Here is a 16,065-nt window from a genome sequence, read left to right on the forward strand (position 1 = left end):
TTAAAGCAATTTAATTAATCGAATAATTAATAATTATGCTTTGAAAATTCGAAAATATCTTATCTTCAAGAATCTACAAATGTACAAAATATCAGAACACTAACACATAAAAAACGAGTGAAAATTGGACTGCAATATTCCATCTTAATAAACATGAAACAAATCTAATTGAATAAAAGTGAACCCATGTATTTTTTGTCATCGTAAAAGAAAAAAAGGATCGATATATGTTTTATTAAAAGTCATTTTTATTATAAATATATAGGGTGACAATAAAATAGCTTTTATTGTTTGGCGACAGTTGCAGCTAAACGAATAAACGAAATGAAACCACATTTCATATACAGACTGTGAAAGGCATGGGAAAATAAATTCGGCAGAAAAAAAAAATTAGTATCAAATGTTGCCGATAGGGAGAATATTGGTGCTGCTGTCTCGGACAGACGAGAGAATTTGCAAAACGAAATGGATTATGCTAAATTCCTAGTGCGTGCATGACAGTAGCGCCATGCATTTCTTGAAAAAAGGGAAGAACAAAGGACCTGTTAGGAATTCGTTCTTGACTATTCATGTGTTCATGACTGTTGTTCGTGATTAGCTGTTGATGTGTACTTAATATGGGTCCTACCTCGGCGTGCTTTACAGGCAAAAATGTTCTACGGTGTAATACAATTTCGATACTAAGAGAGTTATCAGTCAATATTTTCAGATGGAATGGCTACCCCGTTTCCCGGATATCACCCCATGTGACCATTGGCTGTGAGGATATTTGAAATCCGTAGTGTACGTTGGTGACGTTCCGAACAAAGATGTCTTGAAATTGAACATAAGAAGGGCTGTTGTGAACATCGAAACTGACAATTTACACTCAGTAGTAGAGAACATCATACACCGAATGCAATATGTTGTGCACAGGGAGGGTCAGCATATTGAAAGTGTTGCACGGCGTCCAGGGAATCCTAATGTTAATGAATAAAAGATTATTTTCTGTGAATTTCATGACTTTATTCATAACTGTACTTCCACAGCGCCGGTATTTCCCCTATTGGCTACTTTCAGTACTATTATTTTTTTCTGCGGAGCTCATTTTCCCATGCCTTCAACAGTCTGTATATGAAATGTGGCTTCATTTCCTTCATTCGCTTTAGCTGCAGATGCCGCCAAACAGTAAAAGTTATTTTATGGCCATCCTGTATTTCACTTAAATCCAAATACATCTATTCCGAACCATATTTCCGAAGTCATATCCATCAGTAGAGAGTTTTCGTATTCATCATATATATGCATCCTCAAATATCAAACTTCGAGTTCTCGAATACGTTCGGAGGAACGACGCCTCGTCCAGTGAACCTGTGGATCCTTTCGAGATTCGGGGTCGAACATTCTTCTCAAATTCACCAGGATAGTTCGAATTTCCTCCGGGAAAATACCGAACGACAATAAAGAGTCGAGGCTCTCCGGGAACTGGAGCAATACCGATGCCAATATGAGAAGTGTTTCTCCATACCAACTGTGTAAAATGGAATGCACCTAAAAAATTAGAAACATATTTTTATTAACATTCTAGAAAGGAAAACTTTCAACCACCACTAGTATTGTACACTACTTTTCGAATTTTATTTTATAATTTATTATTATTAATATTAAAGAATCAAAAATATTCCTCTAAATCTCTCTAGATGGCACCACTGGTATTATATGAAACTTTGTTTATATTAAGATAGTCAAGTGGGAAAAAAATATTAGAAACACATTTTATTAGTATTCTGGAAAGGATAACATTTAAAAATTGTATACTATTTTTAGATTTTTATTTTTTAATTCATTATTATTAATATCAGAGAATGGAAATCAATTTTTTTCTAATTCTCACTAGATGGCGCCTATTATCTAATATGAAACTTTATTTACATTAATTTTGTCAATTAAAATCTAAAATCTTTAAAATATCGTTTGCGAAAATTCATCCCAATATGAAACAAGCTAATATAAATAAAAGTACTTAAAACAAATGTTAGCCAAAGTAAAATGATATCCGCAGTTGTAACAGATAATTTTCTTTTGGTTTTATGTCTAATGTGTCAGAGAATAGTATTTTATTCTGGTATTTAAAAAAGAGCCGGTACCAGTTAGTGATAAATGAAAGTATTTTACAATAATTTTTTGAGAATAATATTCTGATGTACATTTATTTTGACCTCACAATTTGGAAATTTCTATATTACATTTGCATCCTTATAAATGAAAATAAGATCTTCAGGAAACATAATGAAAAAATATTTATTTAAAAGCTAAAGCTCTAATTAAAATAAATTTAAGAACTGTAATTACTTTGCTACACTTTCTTTACTAAAACATATCTACGTCGTTAAATATTCAATTATTATTTTTATTTCACATATTTTTAAATTATTCAATGTCAGTTAACAAAAGAAAATGTAAGGTTCCATCCTCATTGGGTCCATCATTCCAAAACTATTGTCTTTATAATGGGTTTTAAGTGTCGCTTACCTCTTCTCCACCTCGGCTCAGCGAAGCTATAATTCTTGATCTCCATATACCAGTTGTGCACTATCCGCTCGGCGCTCAGTGGTTCTGACGTCAGCAAATCAATACTACTGAGGTTTTCGCCGATATCTGAAACGAAAAAGTAGCATTAATGCTTATCCTGCTTTAAATTTTGCATAATTTTATTTAATGTAAGAATATCAAGGGGTAAAAAAACAATGGGAGTGGTCTAAAAATTTGTCTAATACTATCTAATAGATTTGCCATGCCAGAGAACGCCTTACATGGACTGGCGTACAATAGTTACGAAATATTAACTTTTGGCGTAAATTTAAAAAATTTTTCAAATTCATAGTAAAATCGTTGGTGAATTATTTGGTGATTAATTCCTGGCATACGGTTAATAGTATCCAAAAATAGAATTTTTTTTTTTTTAGGCATTTTTCATAACTGATGGAAACAAAAATTTGACACAAAACTGCACTTGTAGTCACAAATTCTCATACCTTCTTTTTGCATTATTATTATTTTTAATTTATTAAATTTTAGAAAAACTATACGATAAAAATTGGTACCATTGAAAAAATAAAATTCTGTATTTTAAATTAATGTAAAAATTATTTTTATATACCAATGTTTTTGGAGGTTGTCGCGTGCAAACGACAAAAGTTTGTTTAGTTTGTAGTTAAAATTTCAACAAAAATATATTGCTTTGAGATGTACATTTCCATCTTACAAAATGTCAAGTTCCGTAGCTCTGGTCAAACGGTCAAGTCTATACAACACAAATACAAACACACATTCATATTTATTATAAGTAAAGATAATCCTGTTAATATCTATAATAATAATATGAAAAATAATAAAGTGTACAAAACAGTGAAATTAAACATCTGCCCTTTATTTGAGGGAAGGAAGCGCTATGAAGAAGAGCTTAATATCAGATATATCAAAAATAGATTTCGTTTACAAACACATTCCACTCTGACATTAAGTGACAGCTAGCGTAAACTGTACACAAGTTTATCAACATTTCATTCTTTTCTTCTTTTTTTATTAAACATGCGCGACATTTCTGTATTAGCAGCTGTGCATAGCAGTCAACTATCAGACAGATAAAAACAAAACACGTGTCGTCTGCACGGTTGGCAAGATGCCAAATATAATTCTTTGTTCCATAATAGTAATGTAAAGGTAAACTGAGGTGGCATAACGGTTTTATTGACATATAATTTGACGCATTAGTAAGTCATTTTATTTATCTTTCGTAAGTCTGGAACTATGAATCACAAGAATATGTTTGCTTACGAATAACGCTGAAAGAACACAACTACTTTTATATTTAGATTCTTTTTCATTATTATTATTATTGAAGAAGTCGACTATGATTTCAATTTTTTTCTCTAATATTTTTAATGAATTCGCCATTCAGAAGTTTGCAGTATATCTTTACTTTTTCAACATTCTCTTAAATTTCGATATATAATCAATGGCGAATTTCTAATTAGGCGGCTACCTAGATCTCAAGATTGTCGATTAAAAACTTTGTTACCCTATTTGACAAACAAATAAGCTTTTGAAAAATACAAATTCTAAGAAAAATAAAATATTAGAATAATATTAACACTTAATCAAGTATTATAATTTTTAAGTTTCCTATCTTTTCCATTATGCTCACTTAATTATTATTATACTAATAAAATCGATCCTCTGATCAATAATATTGTTTCCAAAAATGGATACTGGGAAATTTGGAATCATAATGGATAAATAAAAGTAAATATATAATAAAAAAATTATTAAAATAAAAAAATACTTTCCTAAAATAAATCTTTATTATGTTTAACCCTTATGTTCATTTTGTATACCATACACACAACTTTATAAAAATATACTACCACTATAAAATAATTTTTATAAAGTTGTATGTATGGTATACTATACAAAATGAGATGCTATACAAAATGAGGTATACTATACAAAATGTATAGCTACTTCTATACAATTTTTTTTTTTTTTTTTTTTTGCTTTTCTTCAAAAAAGCAATCCTGCCACGATAAGGGTTAAAAGTGTTGAAATGTGAAATTAACATAACCATCGTATTAAAAAAAATCCATTCATAATTTACTCTGTTTAGAATTCAAAATACCTAAACCTTCTACTGATATATAGGAAAAAGTACTACGACCTTATTTACAATGGTAAAATAAGTGTCATATAACTATAGTCTATTAGGAATTAGAGTTTAAGTTAAACTGAAGTCACATATTTTTTAATAACTGCAATACGTGGCATTGGTTATATGAAATGCAAGGCATTGACATTATTCAAAAAATTAATAATAAGCGAATGAAAAACAGAGGACTCCAAAGCTTTCTAACATACTTCCTAGTAAATATATAACCCATCCATTAATCGTATAAAAACTGTGGAACTTGGGCAAGACCAGGAACGTTACGAGTGGTCAGATTTTTGTTGTCAGAGTCCCCCGCTTTAGTATTTTGCGAATTGGAATGCGCTAGGATAAAACCTGGGATCTTATGGTTCGCAGCCCAGTAACATGACCACAATACAAAAGCAATTTCTCGGGTAGCGTATCTGTTAACTGGCTCATAAGCTTTCACCACAGACTCTCCCTCCAGTGAGTCGGAGGTGACGCGAACGATATGGCTGGTGAATGGTGAGCTGTTGATTCTAATGCGCCTGTAACTATTTGAACAGCGCCAAGCGTTATGGCGAGCGTGTGTGGGTGAGTGGTTGCTGCGTCAAGTGAGTCTGACGATTTTAGGTTGCTGCGGGTAGATGGCGCCACAACAGCTGTATGAAGGTTCATTGTCCGAGGTCACCAATGTGGCGGATTGGCGATGAGCGGGGATAGAACCGGGGAACTTGTGAATCGCAGTCCCGTAACATGACCACAATGCAAAAACAACTGCTCGGGTAGCGTAGCTCTTAACTGGCTTATAAGCTTTCACCACAAGTGCATAATTCTTCAGAATGCTTCTGAATTAAGAAATAGAGTACAAACTTTGAACGACCCCTTTTTTTTCGAATAATTATTACCAAACTTTGGCACAGCAACAATTTAGTACAATATATTTTAATTTTATTGCGATTGTAGAAGCAAGATTGCATATGAAATTCGCTTTTCAGTAATCGCTTTACATGCATGCAAATGCGCAGATCGATAAATGATTGATTCTTTCACACATTTCGTTCGAAATTTGATGAGAATTTATACTTTAGATAGTTATGAAATGTAGATTTTTTGCTCGAATCTGGCATTTTTAACGAATTTACGTACGAATATATATTTTGGACGTCTTTTTTCCGAATATTTAAAAGCAAAATGTGGCATGAAACTTTAGTTGCAATAAAAAAATCATGTACTGTAAAAAATCATGCACTGTCATGTATAATTTTAGACATTGAGCTCATGATTTACTTCGTTTGCATGCATTAAAGTACAGACTGAACGGACAATGAACTCTCTGATATGAAGACGAGAAGCGTTCGATTCCACAATTCATTTTCATTTTCTTGACGGATGCATAAAGATTGTGACGTCGAATTTTGAATGGAATTCATTTCCAGAAAATCTATCTGGCTGGCTGCTTTATTGAAAATTGTTGCGATGATGCAAGCGGACTATTTTTCTCGCGTAGGAATATCTGTGTGATTACGCTTCTGCTTCGTTCCGGAGCCAATCCTTCCGCGAACTGCTTAACATGATTCTGTGTGCGTAATTGTCAATACCTGAGTTCTTTTCTTTTCGTTTTTTTTTTTTTGTTGTTGTTGTTGTTTGTTTAATAAATGTACTGTCTTCAAGAACCATGCTGAGATTTATTAAAAAGTAACAACACAAATGAATACGACAGCTTCAAAATTTAAAGAAGATGGATTTATTTTGGTAAACAAGTTTAATATTTAAATATATATGTCTCGGGTGTCATCGAGTTTTTGGATTATCACGTTTATATGATTGTGAAAGTACACACCAAAAGAGAATTTGAAATTTAATACCACCAAATTTTATACGTATCGACAATTTTGATGTTAAATCTGAGTATCCCATCATTTTGTATTTCTGTTAATTTACACTCGAACTACTGGATCGACCGACTTCCTAAGAATGGAATCCTTCCAAAATCTGAGAGATCTAGAAATTTGAAAAGAAGACTATTTCAAATTTCATCGGAGCTTATTTATCATCTAACTCAAAGTGTTTCTGAGTTATGCACATAGACAGACATAATTCCAAAATTGTCTAGATTCGTCATAATCTCCAGTTTAATTTTTTTACCATTACAATATTTTCTCTTTTTATACTCTGTAAATGAGAAAATAAAAATTGATTTTTTGGCCTTTAGGTCAGACAGCATTTGAAAGTTGAAAATTCATTAAAATCTCGAATAGAATTTTTGCCGATTACAATACTTTCTATTTTTTGTATTATTAGAAATGTAAAACAGTAATATTGTTAGGCATGAAATGCCAAAAATGTACATCTCCCAATAGGCTTCTATATTTTTTTGGCCTTCATTTATTTTATACTAGCCGCCTTTGGCGACCAGCCGGTTCGCCAATCTTAATGTTCGTTAAAATTTTAATAATTAAATATTTTATGCAATTTCTACTTTAATAGCTTCTTCATCAAAATATTTTAAAACTTCAAATTTTGATAGTCATATAATTCATTCATAATATTATAAAGACCTTCAGTCATAACGTAATATGTATCTCTCTCATTTTCTGTTAGCACCCGTAGAATTTATGCTTTAAATTAAAGTGGAAAGAATTTATCTTCAATTAATATAATAATACTTTTTACTGAAACAAAGCATTTTTTTTATAATCTGATTACTGAAAATAGAGTCACTCAGCGTTTAAACTTTTTGGGCACTAAAGAATATCTTTTTTAATTTATGTAATATCTCAAGAGTTGGTCAACAAAAGTTTCTTAGATTCATTATGAGCAGATCGATTCATTAACAATGTTTAAATTTAAATGCATCAAACACTAAGAAAATAAAACGAATCGTTTAAAATAAACGGTTGAAAACAGGTTTTAAAAAAAATACTTAAAAAACGATGCACTTAAAACTATAAGCATATACAAAAAATATATAACTAACATAAATACAATTTACTTACAAAAGCATGCAACTTAGCAAAAATAATTTAAATCATCCATTGATAACGGTTGTCATGGCAACAATCAGAACAGAATGCGCATGCGTGAATTTTCTTCGCCGGTTACGTAACGCAAATACGTGATTTTTTCTACGCCAGTTGGGGTAACGCTATGCGGATTAGAAATTTTTAATTTCCTTTATTCTGTTTTATTTTAATTCAAAAGTACTTCAGAATGAATCTGAAAGATCGATTCATTAACAATGTTTAATTTTAAATGCATCAAACATTAAGAAAATAAACAGAATCGATTGAAATAATCCGCCGAAAAATGTTAACCCTAGCCTCATTACTGTTGGGAGAAAAAAATACTGAAGCCTTTCTCGTTTGGCGGTGGGGAAAATGGAAGATTTTTTTTGGCGGAAAAGTTGGCGGTGGGGAAAATGGAAGATTTTTTTGGCGGGAAAGTTAGTTTTTAATTAATAATTAAAATTCTAATCAAAAATTCGAAAAAAGGAACCCCAGGTGCACATTCCCAACCTCCAAGGTATACATGTACCAAATTTGGTAGCTGTATGTCAAACGGTCTGGCCTGTAGAGCGCCAAAACACACACACACACACACACATTGAGCTTTATTATAAGTATATATAGATTAGGCACTGTTCATTTCTTTTCGTTTGTCATTTATCTTCAGAGTATATTTTTTTTAGTTGTTCTGCTTTAAAATGCATATTACTGAGATTTGAGATTGCAATATGCATTTGCCAAGACCAATCTTGTGGTCAGTAATGTTTTTCTCAGCAGTACTCAAAATAAGAATACATTCTGACGTCCCTTACATATGACGTGATCAATACTATTAAGTTCAGGTAATTCTATTAAAATCTAATTCTACTGTATCGAAATTATCTTTTATTATGTAAAAATATATAGATAGAACATTATTATTTGTTGCTTCTTTCCATGTAATTATCCTCTGGAACTGTGAATTTTCGCTATTGATCACACAAAGATGTAAATGAGGATTGCAATTCTCATCTCCTCCAATATTTCGCCGCTGCACTTCTTCAGAACATGAGAATCGTTGCCTCCTAGGTAAATTCTGAATATCAGTAAAAGTTCACAAAGGAAGAGATCAGGAAAATTAATTGATAAATAAATTACCAAAATACAATATTTTCTTAGGAAATTTGATACCAGCAGGGATCTGTCACTATCGCCTTATCACTATAAAATCTGCTTTGTCTTTCTAGAAAAGGGAAATTTTGAATGGCTTTAATTACGAACAATGAGAAGCAATATACGTATTTCCACTTATCAAAGTCTGCTCTAACTAGTCGATCACATAATACTCTTCATTTGTTTTGGGAAAAAAATTCATTTATGTTTGGAAAATATTTGAAAAAATTCCAAAGATTTTTGAATGAAGTAACATTATTTATCAAATTTTACGAATCTGATTGGCTAAGTAATGCTTCATTAAAGGGCGTCTACTTACTGTGAAGCTTCTCACAATACTGCAAATACCCTTTGGCAGCAATGGTCTCTGCCCATATCTGTGCATCATCTTCCAGTTCTTGTAGCAAGGTCAGCTTCGGACTGCCGTGCAGATCTCGATATCCATTGTGAGCCATGATCATCCTCCGCCTGAAGTCCTCGACGTCCAAGGAGACGCTTTTGGTAGAAGGAAAGAAACACGAGTCATTTTCATAATCTGAAAAGAAAAATAATGTTTAGAATCTGAATTGTATGAAACATTTATATGATTAAATATATTTATGATCACAAATTAAAGGAAATATTATTTTTGAATGAAGTCATCTAAACGGCACCACCAGAATATTATAAAGTCAATTTATTGTATAAAACATCCAGAATAAAAAAAATGGCACTGTGGCATATTGGTTACTTTGGTGTATTTATACCACAGTACCCAGTTCCAAAAATCAATAAAATTAGTGAAGATTTCAATAACGCAAATTATGAATGCCATATGAATGTAGGCGCAAATGATGAATGCTGTATAAAAGCCATATGGCTTGTACAATGGTTACTAAACTAGTCTATTATCATGCTTTGTAAGTCAGCAACTACAAATTCTGGCATGCTGAGGGCTACATTAGCTGAATGATCTTGGTTGCAGGACATTCTACTATTGAATTAATGAGTTGAGTTAAGTTAAATTGAGTGAACATTGTTCTATTGAGTTAATAAGTTCTGATTCGACACAGGAAATGAGAAAATCTGCAGACTGTAGCTCAAGAGCATGTCTCATAAACATATCAAAAGAGAAAGCCAGACATTCCAAGCAGACGATACTCTCCTCAAAGTAATTATCCACAACAGTTACATGGGTGAACAAGGTTTCTGTTAACCATAAAAATGAAATCTGCTCACCTTATATTACTAAAACGATGAAAATGTTGCTACAATGTATCCTGATAAAAATTACAAGCAATGGTTCCATGGTAAACATTGAGAACTGCCCGAGAACTTGGGATATTGTATCTCTAAATCAGGGTCTAGTGCCATCATGATAATCAATGATAATTTCTTTGCTTTAAGTTTTATCTGGCTCTCACGAAAGTGATGGCATGATGACAATCAAATTTCAAGAAAAATCTAAATTTAGCCCTAAACAATTTATAAACTTACCTTCTGGTGTCTAATCAACAAGTTCTCTGCACCGAATAATTAGAACTAGCCTTAAACTTATGTTAGTGAAACGATATGTGAAGGCTTTCAGGCGTCCAGGTCTCACTTTCCCAACCATCTAAATACGATGTGCCTTGAAACTGTGACACATGCGAAGTCTACGACAGTCTGCTGTTGTTCTCTGTCTTATTCATTTGGCAGTTACCCTTAAATATTTGTCATTTTGAGGTGCTAAAAAGGCGGGGACGACTAGTAATGAAGAGCCATGTGTTTCCATCCTCTTGGAATATCTGTGATGCCTATATTAGATTCGATTTCCTATTCATAAATTAACAACCAGCAGATTATAAGCAAGAAGAAAATGTAATACTGATGGAGGAGTTTGAAAATGATGATTTTACCTCTTTTCAATAATAAACGGAAGTTTTGAAGTGTAAAAAATTTATATATTGGAAGGAATAAACTTTTCAGGATAAAATTCACCCAATTTAATAAATTAGAATTATAATATTAGCAATATTTACCAATATTTGTATCATTAAATATAATACAGTCGTCAATATTCATAAAACATTAGAAATACAAACTTTGTCTTAAAAATAAATAATATTATAACAATTTTCTTAAAAATACAGCGGCTACTTTGCATTGTCGTCTGATCTAGAGAAAACGGCAGAAATTTTCCACCTCGGTGGGAAGACGAAGGAGACAAACAAAATTTTTCTAATTGTGGCTCAAAATATCATATAGTAATTAATTTTATAGTTATATCAAGATAATTAAGTATTATAATAAATAGTTATTTGCAATAATTAACTTTAGTTATTATTTATAATTATTAGTATCGAGGATTAAGAATTATATGGTAGAACGATAAGGAATGAAGAATTAGTAACATAATCTAAAATTAAATGACCGCACGGATATTGGAAGTTTTTTCACATTATTTAAATTTTAAAACAAAATAAGATAAAAGTCGAAACAAACAAAGATAATAATTAACTCGCAATGATTTCGTCTTCAAAAATCATCTCGTTATTTGAACTCTTGTGACTAGCGCTAAGTGGCTGGAGTTTACCAGAGATATAAGAGGTATCATATCTCGAAACATTTATGGCTGACTTTTCAACAAATATACATATTTTAATTAATAACATGCAATTGCACGGAATGATGACCCATTCTTCATATGTCAATAGAGGGGATGTCAAATGTGGCAAGAAGATAGTCACAGACAGATACTTCCATTTGCCTGCAGCCAAATTCTAACTGATACGTAAAAATTATTCATATGTGTCTACTGAGCGATACTTATTCGTCCACAGAAATATCAGACTTCCAAGCCGTTATTAAACTTCACTTCGTCACAGAAGTTTCCCTTATCAAATACTGTGAAAATGAAAAGCTATAAGATAATATGCTCAGCAAAGACGCGACTTCAACTTATTATGGCAAAAAAAAAAAAACTTAGATGAAATTAGATTACTCCAAAGTGAAATAATGTGTTTCTTCTATGGAGTTCTCAAGGCAAATGGTATCTATCCTTAATCATGGTAAGGCAAAGAGAAGGCTGAGAAAGAAAGCCAATCGTTGTGCGAATACTATCCTGGAGAAGGGTTGACCAATGAGAGATCTTCTTGAATTAAATGGGTGTTCCTTGCTTTAAATATTGCTCCGCCCACTGCATTTCAAAGAACTAACTTTTAATGTCATCTGGTGGCTTTCTTTATCGGCAGCGAAAACTACTTTATTTGAAAAGAGATGTGTGATTATATTCAGTAAGAAAATTTTGTTCTTATGCAAATTTCTTCTTCAATTAACTTGCAAGCATCAACATATTTAATAACTGTCACGTATTAGGCAGGATTAAAATAGAATTTTCCTATTTATTTGCACAATATGGTGAATTTGGTGTCGAATGCAGAGAATATCCGTGTTTTAATCATTATTCGTGCCAGCTTAATGGTGATGGCATAAACAGATTTCTCGTTGATAGATTTCGATCAAAATTTCCTATTTTGATGTCAAGATGACTTACTGAATTCAGTGTTCTACCTTTTTACATATTTGAGCTAACAAGTTCACAGACAGACTTAGTTCCGAAAATGTCTGTTATTGACTTAATTATAAAATAGGGAAATTTGTTTAAATCTAGAGGCTGAACTTTTTAATGATTGCAGAGCTTTTCTTTTATGTGTTTTGCTCACAAGAAAGGAAAAACACGTTTTTTTCTAAATAAATTAATCAGCTGGATGGTCTTCTCAAAGCTTTCTCGTATACTTTCCAATAGATTTGTCAAAGAACGCCTTGCATTGAACTGGCGTACAGTAGTTACGAAATATTAACTTTTGGCGTGGATAAAATATTTTTACTGAATCTATGATGTGAAACTTAGCGAGCGTTTTAGCGATTAATCCTTGGCATACGTTATCAAAAAATCGAATTTCTATTTCAGACACGTTTTTCCCAACTGACTGAAAGAAAAATTTTGGCAAAAAACTGCACTTGTAGGTACAAAACCACATACATAATTAAATATATTTAAGTCAATGCGTGTTTGGATTAATGCGTTTATTTATTTCTGAAAGTATAAACCGTCAGGCAATCAACCCGTATTTGAATTTAGATCAAAATTTGACAGGTATCTACACTCTAGGTGTTTAATCTGTGTACCAAATTTTATCTATCCAGCTCTCTTCGTTTTGTGGTTATCATGTTAACTACCATTCGAATTGGCGGACTTTCTCTGAACAGATTTTGCTCAAAATTTGATAGAAATCTATAAATTTTATGTAAAGACCGTATATCAAATTTCATCTGTCTAGCTCAAGGTGTTTTTCAGTTATCTTTGTCACAGACAAATAGACGGGCATAGATTCGTCAAAATCTCGAGTTAAAGTTTTTTATTATTATTATTACTGTACTTTCTCTATACTATGTATACGAGAAAATAAAAATCAAAATTTATGGTTTGGAAAGCAGTCAATGGATTGTTCCTAGATTCCATGAAGATGTAGAAACCTATGTTGAATTTCTACTTTTTTATAGACTTTCAAAGGAACAAAGGAAAGCATTGTTTTATTTTTAGTCTTAATTAATGGGAAAAAATCATTACTCCTTTTTTTATCTTTCAGAAAATAAAATTAATTTTTTTTTTCTGAAAAATTTTTCAAAAAAAAAAAATACAAAATACAAAATTTCAATCAGTTTTCTGTTATGAGAAAAGGAGGTCTTTTTTTTCGGAAAATGTGTTTGAACTCTATTTAATTAAACATAAATATTATTTACTAACCACTTTTAGTTAGCAACTTGTTGGCCGGGCGGTGTTTACACGCATTTAAATCTCTGTAATACCTGGAAGTTCACGATTTCCAAGAAGAAATGTTTTTGTAAATGGTAAATACAAACTGTGTCATTTCTCTAAGTGTACACCTATTCTTCTTATTGAAAGTGTACATGATTCTTCCTAAGGGAACCTGGTCCCTTGATATCATAGTGCTATTAAAAAAATTCCCTCAAATTTGTAGATTTCTATTCTTTAAATTTTGTACAAAATCCATTGAGAGAAAGTCTGTCTGTTATATCTGTCTAGATATAAGTTAACCCGAAAATTACGAAATGAATAGAGTTATTGAATAAAATTTATCACACTAATTTTGCATATAATGTATAGATATCTATCAAATTTGGAATCAAATCCTTCAAACGGTTGACCATATTGTCGGTCTGTTTTTTCAAAAGCATGTAAACTCGATTATTCGAAAACGCAATAACTTATGCGTTATGAATTTTAGTACGTGATTTTGAGACTACAATTGACGTTCTGTGTCACATTTTGGTTTCAATCGGTCAGAAAAAAGATGCCCAAAATCCACCTTGGAACAGGTGCTACTTGTATAATAATAGCATTCCAGCGATTAATCACATTCAAAAAACGCCAAATAGCACAAATTAATGGGCTGTTGATTGGAATTAATGGTTTCCATTAAATCTTTTATGAACAGATTGGTCTGAAATGTTCCCCACAAAAATATTTTTAAATTTCAAATTTTGATAGATGTTAAATATGGTACTATATTTAAAATCTTCTTAGTTTGGTGTAATATGCAACTTTCTTATTTATTTTGCAGTTTTATTTGAATTTTGAGCTTTAATCTGTAAAGAAATTATTTAACTTCATCTAACCTATTTATTTACTTGTTTAATCGCATTATGCTCTTAAAAAAATTTGTGAATAATAAATTGGATAATTCATTATTGGAATTATAATATGTATTTATTATCTTATATTATAATACAACCCAATATGTTTCACAATTTATATATTATCTTAAAAGACTTTTGTGTACTGATTTAATAAAAAAAAATAGTGAATTGCAATAACAAATTAAATTCAAAGTTAAAAGCAATAATATATTTTTATAATTTGCAAAAAATAGCAAGAGCTTTTAGAAAACAAACTAATCTTTTATTATTTCTAAATTAAATTTCTAGGTAACACATTATTTAAAATTGCCCGAAAATTAAAAAAAATAGTCATTGAAAACATAAATTACAAAGAAATCTTTACAATGTTCGAAAACAACAAACACTGAGTAGTTTGTTTTTTTAAAAATGGCGTAGGAACACATTCTATAATTATTCATATCATCAAGAAAAAAAACCCTCATGTATTATTCCAAATTCAAAAATAACTGCAAAATAAATCTATTAATGTAAACGTTTGTAAAAATTAGAGAAACCAATTGTATGCATATTAAACTGATATCAGTAAAAAACAATTTGCTACAATTTCGAATTTTAAGATTTAAGATGTTTTAAGATGCTACAGTTTCGGAAAATATATTGAAAAACTATAAAATCAGTTTAATTTTTAATAAAATACGATTCAAACTGAAAATAGCTCCGGAGTAGGCTTTCCCACCCTTCAATATACGTTGTGCTAAATTAGGTCGTTCTTAACCCAACAGTTTACCATATAAAGCACCAACATATAGCCAGACACACATACTTTCGCATTTATTATTAGTAGAGATAAAGAAGAAACATAGAATCCTCAAGCGAATGGTAAATTAGTTTTAGTTTGTTTCCAAGGATATTCGATAATAGCGATTACATGTAATTTAAAATTCAGAAACCATATAAGAAAACGCGCTGAGATATCGACGAATACAAGACGCGAAGCAAGATACCATATTTAACTGAAGTTTTGATAAAGCTTTGAAAAAATGCAAGAACTCAGAACATACCGTCGGTCGTGTCCATCTTCGATTAAAATGACTAAAGAAACTGTGCTGGCGACTTCCTTTCTTTCTAATTCCGTTCCATCCGGCGTTCCACATACAGTTTCCGGAAAAAAAGAACTCTGACATCATATCTTGGGCTGTAATCATTTTTTTAGATTACGAAATTTTCTTTGATTAGTGCTTACTATTTAGAACAGAGGGTTCCAAACCTCTGGTATGCGTATTCCCGGGAAAACGTTAATGTGGTCAAGGGAATGACAGCAGACAAGAAACCTAAAAGATTAAAAATGGAGAAAAAAATCATAGAATTTTGCTTCCCCTAGTTTTGATGAGAAGTAAAAGTTATCCAAGTCTGAAAGTTTACGGATAGCAGTTAAAACTAGCGGGAGTTCTTTCCCAAAACTTTCTCGCATACTCTAACAAATTTATCATGCCAAAGAATTTCTTACATGGCATTGGCATATAGCAGTTACGAAATATTAACTTTTGGCGCGAAATAAGCATTTATACTGAATCTATC

At 31.3% G+C, this 16,065-nt stretch overlaps 1 protein-coding gene across 1 annotated transcript; it reads right to left on the minus strand.

Moving 5' to 3' along the window:
- Window positions 1-228: 228 nt before the first annotated feature.
- LOC129971057 (Golgi-associated plant pathogenesis-related protein 1-like) lies at window positions 229-15,637 on the minus strand. Its single transcript, XM_056084526.1, has 4 exons — window positions 15,549-15,637; window positions 9,143-9,358; window positions 2,512-2,637; window positions 229-1,530 (listed from the first exon to the last, which is right to left on the minus strand). The coding sequence occupies exons 1-4, from the start codon at window positions 15,562-15,564 to the stop codon at window positions 1,274-1,276; spliced, it is 615 nt and encodes a 204-aa protein (XP_055940501.1). The 5' UTR covers window positions 15,565-15,637; the 3' UTR covers window positions 229-1,273.
- Window positions 15,638-16,065: the final 428 nt, after the last annotated feature.

Source organism: Argiope bruennichi, chromosome 6, assembly GCF_947563725.1.
Source record: "Argiope bruennichi chromosome 6, qqArgBrue1.1, whole genome shotgun sequence".
Lineage (NCBI taxonomy): Eukaryota > Metazoa > Arthropoda > Arachnida > Araneae > Araneidae > Argiope > Argiope bruennichi.

Bases quoted from the DNA above. Each gene is read 5' to 3' on its own strand.
- LOC129971057 (XM_056084526.1), bottom strand. The intron at 2,638-9,142 runs GTAAGTAGACGC...TTTTCGTTTCAG, and splicing joins GTATTGTGAGAAGCTTCACA to ATATCGGCGAAAACCTCAGT. The intron at 1,531-2,511 runs GTAAGCGACACT...CTAATTTTTTAG, and splicing joins TGAGCCGAGGTGGAGAAGAG to GTGCATTCCATTTTACACAG.